At 45.5% G+C, this 16,835-nt stretch overlaps 1 protein-coding gene across 1 annotated transcript in view; it reads right to left on the bottom strand.

Moving 5' to 3' along the window:
• The window catches only part of LOC144102646 (sodium-coupled monocarboxylate transporter 1-like), a 63,980-nt gene that overhangs the window by 11,469 nt on the left and 35,676 nt on the right, over positions 1 to 16,835 (bottom strand). The window contains exons 5-8 of the mRNA XM_077635862.1: positions 11,886 to 11,953; positions 9,520 to 9,677; positions 4,668 to 4,808; positions 4,438 to 4,567 (exon numbers count right to left, since the gene is read on the bottom strand). Coding sequence (XP_077491988.1) covers positions 4,438 to 4,567; positions 4,668 to 4,808; positions 9,520 to 9,677; positions 11,886 to 11,953 — 497 coding nt within the window. The remainder of the gene's footprint in view (positions 1 to 4,437; positions 4,568 to 4,667; positions 4,809 to 9,519; positions 9,678 to 11,885; positions 11,954 to 16,835) is intronic.

Raw genomic sequence — 16,835 nt, 5'->3', positions numbered from 1 at the left:
GCGAGGCCCGGTGTAGCAAGGAGGCCCAGAGCTCAAGTGCGTCGGACCTCCGCACGAACACCCGCCTTTTTACGATGGAGTGACTGATAACAGCGCGAGCCGACAGCTTCCAACTTGTGCGATTTGGTCGAGAAAGCGTGAGAAAGGTTCATTTGCGAGAGGCGTAGCTTCGCGCTCATAGCTTCCAAAGCCGGAACCAACTCGAGAACAAAGTGGCGAATGTCCATAAAAGGAGGCTTTCCAGCCAATCACGTCGACCGACTGTCATGACGTCGGGCTTGGTCTTCTTGGATCATCTAGGGTGACAATGTGGGGGCTTGCAAGTACTGTGGGATTAATCACGGATGGAGTGGACAAAAAAAGACGTTTACACAACTGGCCGACGTCACTGGCTGAAGGACATCCTTTGAGGGGCACTCGCCGCTTCTTCCTTGCGTTGCAATTGACCATTGCCCACTGGAAGATGTGAGACCACGAGTAATGTGCACCTGCCCTCCCCTTTCTATCTCCCTTTTCTCCTTAACCAGTCTCGTCAAATCTTCCCTTAAGGCGCGGTTCAGGTGTTCATCGAGAGTGAGACATAACAACGTGCTGTTAGAAAGGCAAAAAGCAGCAGAAGGCGACAGCGGAAGAGTTGACTGACGTATGCACTTTTAATGCGTGTGCACAAAAAGAACAGTTTCTAACTTTCCATCCTTTACGTGTCGGCTTTTTTTTTTTTGCTCACTGCAGATGCCCGCGAAATACAAAAAAAAACACGTGACATGCCCGCTTGCGCGCCGCGATTGCAGTGCTCTCAAACTTTCTGAGTAGGAACGAACATATCATTTAGTCCATTGCGCTTCTGCCTATAAAGGTGTTAGAGCTGCGACGCAGGCTGTGCGATTTACGCGAGCGCAAGCGATAAGGACTGTGTCTGCTTGTCGCTATCAAGGGCCACAATAGAAGCATACCGCTGGCGTAAATCCCACAACCGGCTGCTGCGTTGCTGCCATGTCACCTTTAAGCGGCAGCACATCGGGCTAAATTATGTCTTCGTTCCTACACGGAACGTTTGAGAGCACTGAAATCGCGGCGCGCAAGCGTGAATGTCACGTGTGTTTTTTTTTCTATTTCGTGGGCATCTGTAGTGAGCGAAAAAAAGCCAATAAGTAATAGATGGACAGTTAGAAACAGTTGAATTGGACGTTTAGCGGAGCGTTCTACAACTTTCTCATTGGACTTTTTCGCCTATCTTCATTGCTTGCGAAGTTTGTTAATCTCGACTAATTATGCAATTAAGCCCAACACAAAAGATAGTGTGACTTACTAGAGAGTGTCTCGGCGTATTTTAAACCCTGGCTAAAGTTATCTGCGACACCTTGTATATAGATTCTTCATACAATTTATGTTTATAGAATTCGTAGAAAGTCTATAGACTTTATAGACAAAGGTATATGGACAGTCCATAGACTCTCAGAAGAAATTTTTAAGGGGTATCATTCTATTGCTTTCGTACTGCCATCAGCCCGAAGAGAAGGAGTCTTTGGGAGGAGAAACTGTAGATTGGCCAGCCATTCACAGCGTCGATGGTCGCTTGTTCGCGGCATTTTCAGAGAGTCGACTTCTTTCTTCCAGGTGGGAACTAGGAGCCATTATGTCTTTGGTATTAAGTGAATTACTACGGCGATAATCGTGGCTGGTCATGGTAACTGCGACCGCTATGCAACCGTTGTGTTAGATAAATTGTACTTTGTCGTAACCCAAGCTGGAATTAAAGCGCCGACGTTTTATTTTTTCCTTCCTGCGTTCTAAATTTCCACATTGGTGCTTGTTCATTCTAAACACGCGTGTTTCATGGTCTAAAAAATTAAACGTCATAGCGATGAACATATTAGCCGGCGGGCAAGAAAAAGAAGTTGTGCCTCCAATACACACTCTGAAGGTGGTTGGACAGCGACGCTATAAAACGACACCCAATTAACCATTGCGACGTCACTTGAAAATTCACACACGAGGCTCTACAAAGAGTGAAACCAGTGACAAGCGATATGTACTTATATTACCCTTTACTACTTCACAACGACATTCACGACTATATCAGTATGATATACACAGAGATTTTCAGTTCTAACTGTAGAGATATTGTTTGCTAAGGTTAAATCAATCCATGAACCATGAATGGTGGTTGGTTGAGTTGCATTAGTGAAACGGTGTTCCCATTGTTCAGACATGCGTTATCATCGATCATGTGGTTTGATGCTTGTTTTGTGTTTTTTCTTAATCAAGACGAGTACTGAGTTGTATAGTACGCCTGTTTTCAAACGAGGTTTACCATTATTGTTTTTAATTTTCCATTCATATATATTTTATTTTTATCACACACACACACACACACACACACACACACACACACACACACACACACACACACACACACACACACACACACACACACACACACACACACACACACACACACACACACACACACACACACACACACACACACACACACACACACACACACACACACACACACACACACACACACGCGCGCGCGCACGCACGCACGCACATATTCTCTGTCTGAATTTTTATTTTGTTGCTTTTTATTTCTGTTCTTTGATGTTTTCTGCATTACGACTGCTTTATGATCATTATGATATACGATTTCTATGCTCTTGGGTAGTTTTCCACTCGGAGTAGCATTAAATTTTTAGCCTGGCGTTTTTTGCTGACGACGCCGACGACCGTAAAATTTCGGTGGATGGTAGAGGTATACAGCTTCGCTGTAAAAAAAGATAATAAAGCGGCGAGGTAGGTAGAGTCAACTCGCCGGGAAGAGGTAGGTGGGTGTTTACACGTTAGACCCGATCGGTAAATTGCACTTCATCTGTTCCACTTTTTAGAATTAGGGTACCGGCAAGTGAAAGCTGGAACAAGAAAGCGCATGCACTGATCGCACCGTCGCGCCTGCGAGGGCTCTCCGCCACTCAGTGGTATCGAGTTGACGGGGCAACGTACAGGCGTGGGCAGGTTTGCCTCGGAACTCTCGAGCGGTCATTTGCAGAGCGAACCAAGTGAAATTTTACACCAGATTCTCGGTTTCACGCTCAGAGCTTGGTCTGAAGCGAAGTTGCGTATATACAAGCAAAGAACGGCCACACTTCCTTTAACAGAAGAATAGCAAAAAGAATGGTGGTGTCGTTGTACTAGTGTCAGCCAGGTGTCTACCGGTGACTTTTGTTGTGACGCTGTCGCTAGCTCGGTGTTGCTTCGCCCAGGGACGGACGCGGCGAGGGACAGCGTCTCCTGTCATGTCACATGCACAGCATTCTTGGACCAAAATTTTGAGTATTGGAATGTTGTAAGGTACTGTTCTGTAAATAGTTAACGCAATGGTTCATTCTTGCGACATGTAGCAAAACCTTTCTTTTAACGTGTTTCCATCGCTTGCATCGAACAGTGAAGGCTGCCGCAGAAAACCAACGGGGAACGCTTTTGACGATCGCAAAAACGTTACTGGCAAAAAATGCCACCCTGCTGACAGGAGATCTGCGGCTATATGGATTGTTATAGTGAAATCTTATACAATATAGAAAGAAAATGCCGTTCATAAACGCTTTCCCGTTGATATATGTTTCTATCCAGAGTTACTGGGTATGACTCTTCTGTAATAGGTTATCGTCGCGGACTCTGTTAATTGCGTTGAAGTACTTGTTAGCGGCGACGCCGTTTTCACCGTTCTAACGTGCGTATCCTATTCAAGCGCTGCCGAACAACGCTTATTGTTTCCGTCGATCGAGACTGGGATTCTGCGCATGCGCAGATACGTCGCACGTAAAGCGATTTGGGTGCGGTGTACATTCATGAAATGGGCGATCTGCGCACTGCAGATGCGATTCCAATAAGGAAAATAACATGAGCCAAAATAAGACGCGCTCAGGAAATTGGGAAGATGACAGGATAGAGGGAAGGCAGAGGGAAGATCATCTTTCCTGTCATCTTCCCAGTTTTGTGTGCGCGCTTTCTTTTGGCTGATGTAACTTTCCTTATTACAAAGTACCAACTAGCCTAACAACGTGTTTTACCAAAATGCGATTCCCTGTGTCGCGTGCATTCACTATTGGCTTAGTTTTATGGAGTTTAACGTTCCTCAGCGACTCGGGCAATGAGGGACGCCGTAGTGGAGGGCTCCGGATAATTTCGATCACCTGGGTTCTTTAACGTGCGCTGACATCGCACAGCCCACGGGCCTCTATTACTTCACCTCCATCGAAATTCGACCGCCGTGGCCGGGATCAAACCCGCGTCTTTCGGGTCAGTAGCCATAACCACTGCTGCGGATTCACTATTAATGGCACGTCCGCCCTTCTAGTACGCCCGGTATCTTACCACTATGCAAAGTACCTGCCATGTATAGACGAATGCATGAGACTCATAAGGGGCCGTTACCTGGTCGTAAGTGGTAATAGCACCGGCAAGGAGTGGATCGCAGTCTCTGTACCAATACAACATGGCTACGGCTCCAAGTATCACCAGGGCAAAGAAGGAGAGGACGCAAGCTGCACCTGCGACGGCAACCCTGTTGTAGCAAAATAAGGTAAGCGTGAACAAAGCTCGCTGAAAATTTTCATATGTCGAAAAAAAGAAACGCGTGAAAAAGAAAGAAGAGTCATACGTGCCATCGTGCCTGTCGTAGCGTCTTCGCTGCCATGAACCTCTGCACCGGCATCTGGTCGAATCCTACGCGCACGAGACAGAAAGGCAGCGTCCCAGCCAGGCCAATCCAAACGTTCTCGTCGCTGGTCAGGTCAAACTCGGTGCTGCATGAAGGCAAAGGTAAATAGGGGGAAGGAGGGGCAATTGATGTGAGATTAGGCATACCCGACAATTCTCGATAAAAGCGTCTTTGAACGGGGAAAAACTTTATGAGCGCAATTTTTTTTATATATTGTAAGATTTGACTATAGCAGTCAATATAACCACAGATCTCCCTTCAGCAGACTTGCATTTTTTTGTTGCTATTAACGAGTTTTCTATCGTCAAAAGCGTCCCCCATTGGCTTTTTATGCAAGCCTTGAGTGCTCGATGCGAGCGATAGAAACATAATAAAAGAAAGATTTTTCTACATATCGGAAAAGGTTCATTACCTTCGGTATTTCTATGCCAGTACCTTACAGTTTCACAATATTCAAAATTTTTGTCCCAGAATGTTGGACATGTTCATGGATACTCTGCACCCGATACGCCGAATACTGACACCTTCGCGGCATAATAATAATAATAATAATAATAATAATAATAATAATAATAATAATAATAATTGGTTTGGGGGAAAGGAAATGGCGCAGTATCTGTCTCATATATCGTTGGACACCTGAACCGTACCGCAAGGGAAGGGATAAAGGAGGGAGTGAAAGAAGAAAGGAAGAAAGAGGTGCCGTAGTGGAGGGCTCCGGAATAATTTCGACCACCTGGGGATCTTTAGCGTGCACTGACATCGCACAGCACACGGACTCCTTAGCGTTTTGCCTCCATAAAAACGCAGCCGCGGTCGGGTTCGAGCCCGGGAACTCCGGATCAGTAGTCGAGCGCCCTAACCACTGAGCCACCGCGGCGGGTCCCTTCGCGGCAGCGTGGAATCGTGGAATCAAAAATTCGGTCGTCTGAATGGAGGGTTTTCATTACAAATACAGCCTCTCCTGCTTAAGTGTTTGTGCAGCACAATGACACAAGTTTAGATTTAGAAGCAAGGGCCACACTCCAGGCTAGACGAGGGCGGAGCAGGGCCTTAACGATTGGTGTAGGCGTGAGTGATACGCGTGTTCTGCTGCTGCGTATGTGTTAAAAATGTGTTCACTCTCTGCAGGCGTGTTCACCCTAGCTCTCTACGAATCACGCGAATTTTAACGCGATTGCGTTAGGGAGCTCGCGTCGCAGAAAATTCAGCGTCGTCATCGTCGGCGTCGTTGACCGTGAGTGAAAAATACCGAGAGAAACAGGTAGGCGGGCCAGCTAGGTCACGTGTCATTTTGGCGTCATCACAACCGGCGCAACGGATTGTGAAACAAGCTGTCCATTGTGGCAGGTGGTAGGAAAATTAATGGTTGGTCTCGAGAGGTCGCTGGGAAGAAAAACCTGGAGTACACAAGTCCCACCTGTGGCAGCACCTTCCATCGCAGGGCAGTGGCGCATCGCCTAACCGCTGCACCACTGCGCCAGGAGGAGTATGAAGACTCCCAGTGATCTATGAATGTTAAGTAGAGTGCGACCAATGCTGCATATATGGACACTAACCTAATATCTATTTGCGTCATACCCTTAAGGCGTAGCTTGAGTGTCCCCTCCAATATTTATCTGCAAGATCTGAGTTTTGTGGGCTCAAGGAAATTCGTAATACGCGTGAATGCCAGAGAATCTCCTGCACCTAAAGGTGCAGTAAACAAAGGTCAGTAAATACCCGATAAACTTTCCAGGACAAAGTAGGGCAAAGCGTCCTGGGTTGAACTTTTTGCTCCCACAACGACAAAATGAGACTGCATCTCTGAATTTACTTCTAGCATGCGCAGCAGTGACAGACACCATGGTGAAGGTACCCCTCAGGGGTCCTGAACTCCTACCGACCATTGCACTCCTACCAACCATCGCATTAAAGCTGCGCCGGGTTTCAGAGGCGTACGTCAGCTGAAGAATTTGTTCCAGAAGCGCTTACTGACTGTTCTCTACTGACTAAGAACGCAAACAGAAAGGATTGAGAAGGCAGCAAACTTTCCTCTAGCGAACACCCTTCTATAAACAGGTGTGCCTAATGTCACGAAGGCAGGAGGAACTCAAGCCCACAACCGCCTAAGGCTTAGGACTGTCAAATGTGCTCCAGTGCGCCGCTGCACGGCTTGCAAGCAAGTCCCGTGGGCTGCATATTTTTGCTAAAGACTGTACATGTAGTCCATGTGGATACATGCAGTCGTCTACTGACAACATGTATCTTCTGTTCTTCTGGAGCAATAAATAATTGTGATATCGCAATTTTGAGGTTCGTTTCGCGCGGCTACATTTTCGCATACCCTTATTAACTTTGTACCTGCACAAATTGGGCCTGGACGATTCTCTTTTGTGCCCGCTCTGTGCTGAACCCGAAGCTATTGATGAGTTTTTAATGTACTGTACCGCTTGTTTTCTATAAGGACGCGCCTGCTGGAAATATCCTTTCAAATCTCTCACGCGTTTGTCTACTGAGGTTGTTATCTCTCGCTGAGCTTCTTTGCTCCGACACGACTGCAGGAATGCGTATTCCGCCACACAAAACATTTTTTAGAATCAAAAAGTTGGTCTTTTTCACGGTTTTCTTTATTCATAGTTTATATCCTACTGATGCGCATGATTCGTTGTTATTCAAATCCTAATATTTCATGGACGTAAAGTTCTCTTCCAACATTGAGTCCTTAGCCCTCCAACTTTGAGCTGTCCATACAATTCGTATTTAAGATTAATCTAGCAGTCGTCTGCTCCAAAATATTTTATTGTAAAATTCTTGTGGGCATCTGGAAACCAGGGCCTGTGTCTTCTCCAATACTGTGTATGCGCCATTTTTACTTGAGGGCTACAATAACAGCAGATGAAAAATACGAAAACTGGGGTTTATCGCACTGACCGTGATTAAAGTGACCGCTTCAGCAATGAGTGGCAGTATCTGCCTATATAAAAAGGTCAAAGGGACATCTTCCCAACTGTACCCAAGGAAAAGATAATGCTTACCTAATCAGTGACCGAACAAGGATGTTTATTACCGCAAAAATTGGCCGCTAGCCATTGGCGGCCAAGAGCAGACAACGGCTTAAGTTTGAAGGCTTAACCGCGAAACCCGAGATCAATAGGAGAAAACAAAATATAGATCTGAGCTTTGTGGAAGAAAAAAATGCTGTTTCAAGGCTTTCCGCGGGCTCTAAAAGCCGCTTTCAGCTTCACTTCAGCTCAGGCCATTTTCAAGCTCAAGAATATTTGTGCACCGAGGGAGATTTATGACAACTTCTAGATTGGCCCGGAAGTCATGAGTGTTGTAACCCTGTCATCCTTATTTGAGGGTACGCTGGCATTTTTGTTTAATTTCTGCGCATCGCCCGAAGACATTATATATTTTAGCTCCCCGACTCGTAAAGAAGCATAATCATGAGAAAAAAAAGAGAGGTCATGCTGGAGCAAGGTTTAAATGCCCTAACAAGCAATTGACCACTGCTACCATCATCTTAATCACACCGAATTATTACTCTTCTTCTTTTGTTGCTGTTATTTCTTAAAACATTTGTTTATTGTTTGTTTTTCACTGCTTCTGATTGCCGCACAGACTATGTTCCCCTCTATCCATCGAGTAACACGGCACTCGTTGTGGCTACGGGGTTCCATGCTCCCTTCGCACGCGAAATCGCTGCGTTTGAATTTGACCTGTGGAACTTTTTTCCTCGAATTTTTTTTTCTGTTTGTGTGACGCAGGAAAACTGCACACGCATCGCTGGAATCTCTCACAGCGGCCGGTAATAGTAGCACATAAAAAATAAACCTGTGCAGTATGAAACACTCAGGGCTGTGAAAGAATTAACGGCATTTCCACACACGCACGCACATGTACACGCACACATACGCACACTCACACAGACAGTAAAAACATCCGAACTTTTAAGACGATAGCGTAGAGGCTTCCCTTCTGCAGAAAATTTGTCGTAGGCGTTGTGAGCGACAAATTGGTCGGTGTAGGGTAGCCCAGGCTGTCACCTTATGACCAACATGGGACACAAGATTCTGCTGGGCGTCGGACAACCCACCATGGTCGAAAAATGAGGCTTTCACGTGGCTTTGTGGCGTCATCACAACCTGGCCATGGATTTGTGAGTAAACTTATCCAAACCAAAATTTTCTAAAAAAAAATTCATGGGATGGTTACGACTATGTAACGCGAGCTTCAGCGTATATGCGTAGACATTTAGTTTTGGCAGGCGGCTGTTCCAAACAGAGCCATCCGTAGGCGCGTGCGACCCAGGTTGGCCGGGACGTAAGGTGACGTAAGGTGACATCAGACGACGAGACTCAAGCAGACGCAAATCATTAACAGATGCCTGAACACATCCTACACACTTTATGCGGGATGATAGCCATATCCGGGTTGCGATGGTAACCGGTGTGTGCTTTATCATTGTTAGCATGGTAACACACCCACAGGTTACGCCGACGGCGACGCGCAAACGGGCGCCTAACAGCTATCGCTGTAAAACATTGATCGATGCCTATCGATACCTTTCGTGTTTTACCGGTAGGTGTCCAAACGCATTACTAGGATGGGGTCTTGATCGCACTCTTCTGCGCTGCACGCATCGAGAGGTGGCGTGATGTTTCATGTCATACAGGATGGCGCGATAACTACAGCTAGGGCAGCCCTGTACCACGACGGAGCTCGTGGCCAGTTCGCTCCGCTAATAAATGCAATATAAATCTCTAGAAGGTAACAAAAGGTCGGCAACGGCTCGAACGGTAACAAACTCTCACCGCAACATGGAATGTGTGACGTCGAAATCTCTGAGGGGCCTCAGCGGCGGGTCGACGCTTCCCGAGTCGTAGATTATTTTCCCGATGATGATTAAGGGTGACGCAAGCATCACCAAAGCCTGGATGCAGTCCGCCCACACGACACTGCGCAAGCCTCCCTGCGGTGCGCAGAAAAAAATTTACAGGCGATTATGATAGTCAGTAATGTCCATGAGGCGGAAAACCCAGGCTTGGTGGGTAGGGAACTCTCAGTGTTTGTTCGGGCTCAATCCTGCAACATTTCTTTATTTGCAAAACTAGCTTATGTCCTGCAGGTTCTTCATTGTGTGACGAAAATAGTGAGGGGGATGCACAGAATATTCGCTACATTCATATGGCGCTCCCAATGAGAACCCATGCGTCTTGACAGCCTCTTTCTCTAGGGTCTGGTGGAATAGGCCTTGCTCACTTATTCGTGCATCAGCTTGTCTCGCCTTTCTTCTTTCTCAAATCGCCAAACCACGCCTTTTTAGTAGCCGTGCTTATTAGGAGTCTCAATGCTCATTTGACTTTCCTGTTGGCACCGACTGGACGCACTCGTGAAGGGCCTTTATGGGGATTCCTTAAGGAGGTTGCTGACACCTTCAGTTTCCCCACTGTGCGCTTTTCTTTAGACTACCTGTACAGCCTCTCCAGAAGGCAGATGACTCAGGCACTCACAGAGTATTTGTTTTCTGCACCGTTGCATCGCCAACTTTTTCTGTAGTTCTTTGACACCAGTGTTTTAAAACGTGTTGAGCAAATGTGTATTTATTCTGCAAAAGCGTTCTTCTTTAAACTGCACGCATCGACGCTGGCTGTGAAGGCATGGCTTCATGCTAAGGAGATGTTTGTGCCATCGACCATGGTTTTATTCCATGCAATGCTATGTTCTTCTGGGACAAACTACAACGAACAATTAAGAAGGGCATTGACATCACACCCTACAGTATCTGTTTTTTTTTTGCCTGTGTATAAAAACTGTGCTGTGCCATGTGATCTATTTATGTTGCTGGGACTATTTAGTCTCTGGAAGAGCCGCATGATGGACCGCCACGCCGAATCACCACGGTCGTCGATATATTTGTTTGATGAGCAGTGCGCTTTGATGTGTGGAGTATATGCTGCCATGGAAGAGCCGCCTGGCTGGCTTCCCTATCTAGGTGCATGTGCGTGTCTCCCAGGCATTTGATGTTTGGGAAAGTGGGGACGTGCAGCGGTATGGCGGCCTGGTGTCTTGTGGCGTAGGTGTGCATAGACTTTTCTTTTCGGAGCTATTTTCATGCAAAAATAAAAAAGAAACTGTGGCTATAGGCTAGTGCTCTCGCGCAAAGGGTCTGGAAGCTGATCTGTTCGCGCCGCCGCGGGTTCGACTCCCTGTCGTGGATTTAGACGCGATTTTCTTTTCTCATTTTTTCTATGCTCCCTTGGTGCGCAAACATACACGGGATGATTTTGCTAGGCCCTCAACCTCAAGATTAGTGCTTTCGTACTGATAGCCTGCAGGGACGGGCGCGGTGTGAGGAAGAATGTCTTTGCAGTCAGTGATCCTTCCTGAGGAACTGAATATGTATTGTGTAACTGTTAATTTCGGGCGGAAACAGAGAGGCTATTGTTAAAAAATACAATGTGCAGCGTTGTTTGGAGCTAGCGCCGACGCTCACAGGCTCGAGCTGGTTGTCTTGCAGGAGAGGCAAAGGCCAGACAGCTGTTTTCGTTTATTTCCATGTTCTTCGAGAGCTCTCATGCCTAACAATGAAGGAGAAAAACATTCTTGAACGAGAAAGAGTTTATGAGCGCAGTTTTTTAATATATTCGAAGATTTCACTATTTAATTCAGCACATCCGCGGATATCCCGTCAGCCGGCTGGCATGTTTTTGCTATTAACGTTTTTCGATCGAAAAAAAAAACGTTCCCCATTGTTTTTCAATGGCAGTATGAGCTGCTTGATGCGGGCAATGGAAACACTATGAGAAACATTTTGCTACATATCGAAAGAATGGACCATTACCTTCGATATTTCCGTCTGAGCACTTTTTAATTTTCCAATTTTAGAAATTTTTGTCCAAGAATGTTGGACATGTGCTATCTGAAGATGAAAACTTCCCGCCCGCTTTTTAGATGCCAAGCGCAATGTTTCTACCTGCACATCAATCCGGTATTGCGGCATTAGTTACAGGAACACGGGATATGAAAAAAAGGCTCTGTGTCTAAAATTGAAACGTTACGGCTTTGGTTTTACGTCCAATACTTGAGTCAGAAACACTGTAGTTTCTGAGCAGAATCGTCAATATTTAGATTCGTTTTTCATGACCTCTGGGATCAAAATGCTTGAAAGCGTCGTTACCAGAGCTGTGTAAATAGTTCCGGCGAGACCAATGGCCATGTTTGAGTACAGGAGTGGTACTGGAAACACTGAAAAAAAGAAACGGTAAAAAGGCAGTAAGAAATCACTTGGAAACACTGAGGAACAGGGATGGTGTGTCAGGTGTGCTATAAATTATAAAAAGACAAGAAAAGAAAAACAACTGCAACAGTGGACAGGGCTGCTGGTTCTCTGCCCGAGCAGCAACCTCACGCATTGCGAGCGACAGGTGATTCCAATAGAGCATAACCTGCGCAGCCGGGAAGACCCAGCTTTTCTGACATACGCCAGACGGCTTACAGCGACCGATATCGAATTAAACATAACGTATAGATCAAATACCACAACATTCCAGCAATCGTTTTTCCTAAAGACTACCCGCGACTGGAATGATCTCCCGACTGAAGTGGCGGCCATCACCAACCATCAACTATTCGAGTCCTCCATCGAGGAATTTTATTCATCAATGTAACCATTGATATGAGGGAGTGATTATTCATTTACATCCACTCGAGCGCCGGCATACGGCTACAAAGGAAAGCTATACAGCTATTACTTCATCATGTAACTATTTTCCTCCGTTTTAAATAATGTATAGTTATCTTTGCTGTGTTACCCCCACCCCTCGTGTAATGGCCCGCAAGGAATCTTTGAGGAATAATAAATAAATAAAAGTAAATACCCTATATAGCGCTAATAATCGAGGTACAACGTAAAATCCAGAAAATTCTGCGACGTATTTGATAATAAATCGATTAATTTTATTTTGAATGGCCGGGAAACAACTATAAGGCTTTGCGGCTGGTAGAGCGCACAGAGAAACACTGAAGAGAAATTTTTCTCCAAGAAATAAGGAAACAAAAGCATTCAATAGTAGCAGCAACAACAAAATCCACAATAATATTACATTGACAGCAGTGTCACGGAAATGAGATGATAAAATCAGCTACAGTCGGTGCCCAACAGGAATATACTCGGGTCAGAATCACAATCAGAATCAGAATATATTTATTTAACATCATGGCGATGTTGGGTGCACCGGCAAAAAGCCAGTGGCAAGGCTTGACGAGGCCGGCGCACCCTACAGAAGCTTGGCAGTGATATACTTGTTCACGTTAATAAAACAAACGAAAGAAACAATACGAGGGCACTTTCAACAAAAAAATGTACAAACATACAGGACATATAACAGTTTTTGGCATTATTTAGCTATATATTTATAAGGATTTCTTATTTAATAAATGTGGGAGAGTGAAGTTCAACATTTGATACCCGTAATTTGTGCGGGTCTTAGGTACAAACCAATTCAAAACTATTCGAGTAGAGTATTTAGACTCTTTGTATTTCAGTCCAGACAGCTGTAACATAAAGCAATTGTTTTTAACAACACTTGTTTCATACCGTCTTAAGAGCAACGTTTCATACAACTGGGGAAGGGGGGTGATGCCGAGTGCCTGAAATATCGGGCCACTATGCTCTAGTCGCGGAGCATTCACAATGCTACGAACAGCTTTTTTTTTGAAGAAGGTGCAAACGATTAATGTTGGTAAAAGACGTAGTGCCCCAGACCAAAAAGCAATAGTTAAGAACAGAAGAAAAAAGTGCGTTATACAGCATTTGCTTAATACGCTTCGGCATAAAGTACCTTAGTCGACATAAAATACCGACAACCTTGGACTGTTTGTTTATTACCATTTCGACATGATCATTCCATAATAAGTTCTCATGAAAAATCACACCTAAACTTTTGATGACTGGAACAATCTGGATGAGTGACGAGCCCAATCTTAAAGAAAGTGGCGATCCGTTAATAGGCTTACTGCGAGGTCTGAAGAGCACAGCTTTTGTTTTCTGGGTATTAATGCTTAACAAATTGCATTTAGACCATTCTAAAAGCGAGTGTAGACAATGTGATGCTTGTTGCTGAAGATCTTGTAAATGTGAGGCTCTAAAAAATAAGGTGGTGTCATCTGCGTAAATAATGAAAGTTGGCAGCTTACTAATGCAGACGACGTCATTAACATAAAGGAGGAATAGGAGTGGTCCCAAGATACTGCCTTGCGGAACGCCTGAAGTGATATGCCTAAAATCTGAGAAGTCATTGTGTATGTTTACCTGTTGTACTCGAGAACCTAAATAAGACTGAATTATTTGAAGAAACTTTCCGCGAAAACCATAGTGCTCGAGCTTAGCTATCATTATTCTGTGATTCATGCGGTCAAATGCTTTGGAAAAATCAATGAAAATGCCAAGAGTGAGAAGTTTCTGTTCAAAGGACTCTAAGATTAGTTCTTTCTGAGTTAGAAGCGCGGTTTCCGTCGAGAAGTGTTTTCTGAAACCATGCTGACTGGGCGTTATTATGTTATGTTTGTCACAGAAACCAGATATTCGTCTAAACAGGATTTTTTCAAAACACTTTGAAAAAACAGGAAGAATGGATATTGGTCGATAATTTGACAGAATGTTTTTGTCTCCGCCTTTATGTATAACCGTGACTCTGGCAATCTGCATTCTTTTGGGGAATACTGCATGTTCAATGCAACAATTAAAGATATATTCTAACACTGGGCTAATTACATCGGCTACATACTTTACTGGGGAAATTCTGAAACCATCAATGTCAAGTGCCTTGCTGTTGCGTAAAGACAAGAGGCAATTTTTAATTTCAATAGCATCTGTTGGAAACGCCTGTCGGAGCATACAGCGGCAAGGTCGTTGCGTAGGGTTGTCGCGGAACCGCAGATGATGAGACACGGAGAAATTCTAGACTCCAAACATGATTTAGGCTATATGGGATTAAAAAGGAAATAAGTTATCTTGTAAAACACTTATCTTTAGGGGCATTTAGGGTATACTGCCCCTAGATTTCCATCATGAGGGAATAGATTTCCATCACTAAAAATGCGGAATACGTATGGCTGGTAACGGACACACATTTTCTCTTGATAACATGCGAAGTTGTGGCAGTTACGAAAATTTTTTACCGCATTTTAAGTTTCCTCTATTTGGTAACCTCGAAACCTGGTGATGAGGATGGATTTTTAACGGCGCAAGGCCATCTATGGCCAAAGAGCGCCATGGCACAAGATATTTTCTTCTACCTAAGGTGGCGCCAAAGACCTATTTCGCAAGAATTTCACCCTAAAAAGGCCGAACATCAGACCAGGGGAAAGCTTGTGCCCATTGTATCACCGCTGTGTACCTGGCGGCGCTTGGTATCGAACCGCGCACCTCCCGCATGCGACTTCGAAACCTCCGGTACCGAGCTAGATTCCTCTCCCATTGTTCGCTGCATAAAGTAATACCCCTCTCACACGGCATTCCTCTAAGGCCTTTTCAGCAAAGGCATCATTTTTGACCAAAAAAGCGAAAGCTTAAAGGAGCGGGGACGCAGCTACACGGTGGAGCCCAAAAGTCAAATAGTCGTGGAGGCTTAGCACCCGCTGCTGTGCTACAGGAGGCTGAAGTGAGTGTTTTAAAATTCAAGTGGTGTGTTCTGTCCATTCGTTGTGCTCAGACATTTTTTTGAAATTCTAACTGCTTCCTTAAAAGAACTGCAACAGCTAGACTCATCAGCAACAGCACGTTCTGTGTATTGCCTTGGCCACCAGGGGCACTCAGTGTTGCTGCAGCACTTTCAGTGTTATGAAATCTGGGCATAAAATATAAACACCCGTGCAAAAAGCAAAGTCAGACACACCTTTCGTATTTAAAAAAAAATCTTCAAGCATTGTTGGGTGCTGATAATTTTTTATTGCTTTTTCTTTTTGACATTGGGCGGCAATGCGATCGCAGGTCCTTGAAGGCCGCGCCTTTGGGCTCCAAAGGTCTCTCACGGGCGCCTTCGCCTCTAGGGCCCTTAGCGGCAAATGCGCAACATTTGTGCTGTGTAGCTGCAGTCCTTACGCCTTTGGATATAAGGACCTGATTCTCAAAGGCCTGCTCGGTGCCCGTGTGACAGGGGTATTACTGTGATCGCGGTAGGATTATGCCTCCGTCGCCAAGAGAAATAATTCCGCACATTTGGGATCTAAATTTACCCCTGTACTTCGGCAGCATACCGTGTTCCTAAGAGGCAGTGCACTAGAAGACACCATACTCATTTTTGTAGCGGTAGCTACATTACGGTAGCAATTCGAACCTTCAGCGTGGCTGCGCGCCACCCTGTGGCTGCGCCACCACGCTGTCACGTCGTTGGTTACGTGGTGCGGAGCAGCTGCCGGCGGCGCGGTGCCGTGGCTGATCACGTGGTTGGTCACGTGAACAAGTTCCACTCGGCCAGCTGTAGCTGTCGCCTCACTCCAGGTTTAACCAAAGCTAAACCACCGCCAATGTTTGCTCTTTATAGGCTAATTCGTGCTTAGACTGTAACCAAACGGACTGTTCCGGCGCCCCTTGAGGAACGACTTCATTTTGGTCTTGGTTTTCGCTTGGCTCCGACGTGCAATTTTTTGGGGTTTGTGGTGCTTGCATTGTGGAGGTTTTACGATGAAGCCGCCTTGCCTAAGCTTCGGCGGCGCGCACTGTGGGGTCGCGAAGCTGGGAACTATTGGCCTCGCATTCTGCGCTTCGCCAGGTGCGTTGTCTTTATGCGGTCGCCTATTCTTTCCTGCTATTCATTAACTTGTAGCACTCGTTCAGCAGCATGGTTTGTTGTCGCCGGCGGCCGCCAGGCGCCGAACCTGCTGCGTTACACCACACTCATCATTCATCATTTCTGTACATCAGTGCCGATCCGTACAATCTAAGCACTTTCTGTTTAAGGTGTAGTATGAGAGCTTGGTACATAGGCGTGGCAAGCTAGCGGCCGCGCTCCTGTGTCGCGTAACAGGTCGTTGAACACCACAGCTGAGATACACGTACAACGCAATACAATACAATACAATACAATACAATACAATACAATACAATACAATACGTCGATACACTTCT

This window comes from Amblyomma americanum, chromosome 8 (genome assembly GCF_052857255.1).
Source record: "Amblyomma americanum isolate KBUSLIRL-KWMA chromosome 8, ASM5285725v1, whole genome shotgun sequence".
Classification (NCBI taxonomy): domain Eukaryota; kingdom Metazoa; phylum Arthropoda; class Arachnida; order Ixodida; family Ixodidae; genus Amblyomma; species Amblyomma americanum.
Note: the sequence above shows the minus strand (reverse complement) of the source record. Positions and strands in the feature narration are given on the sequence as shown.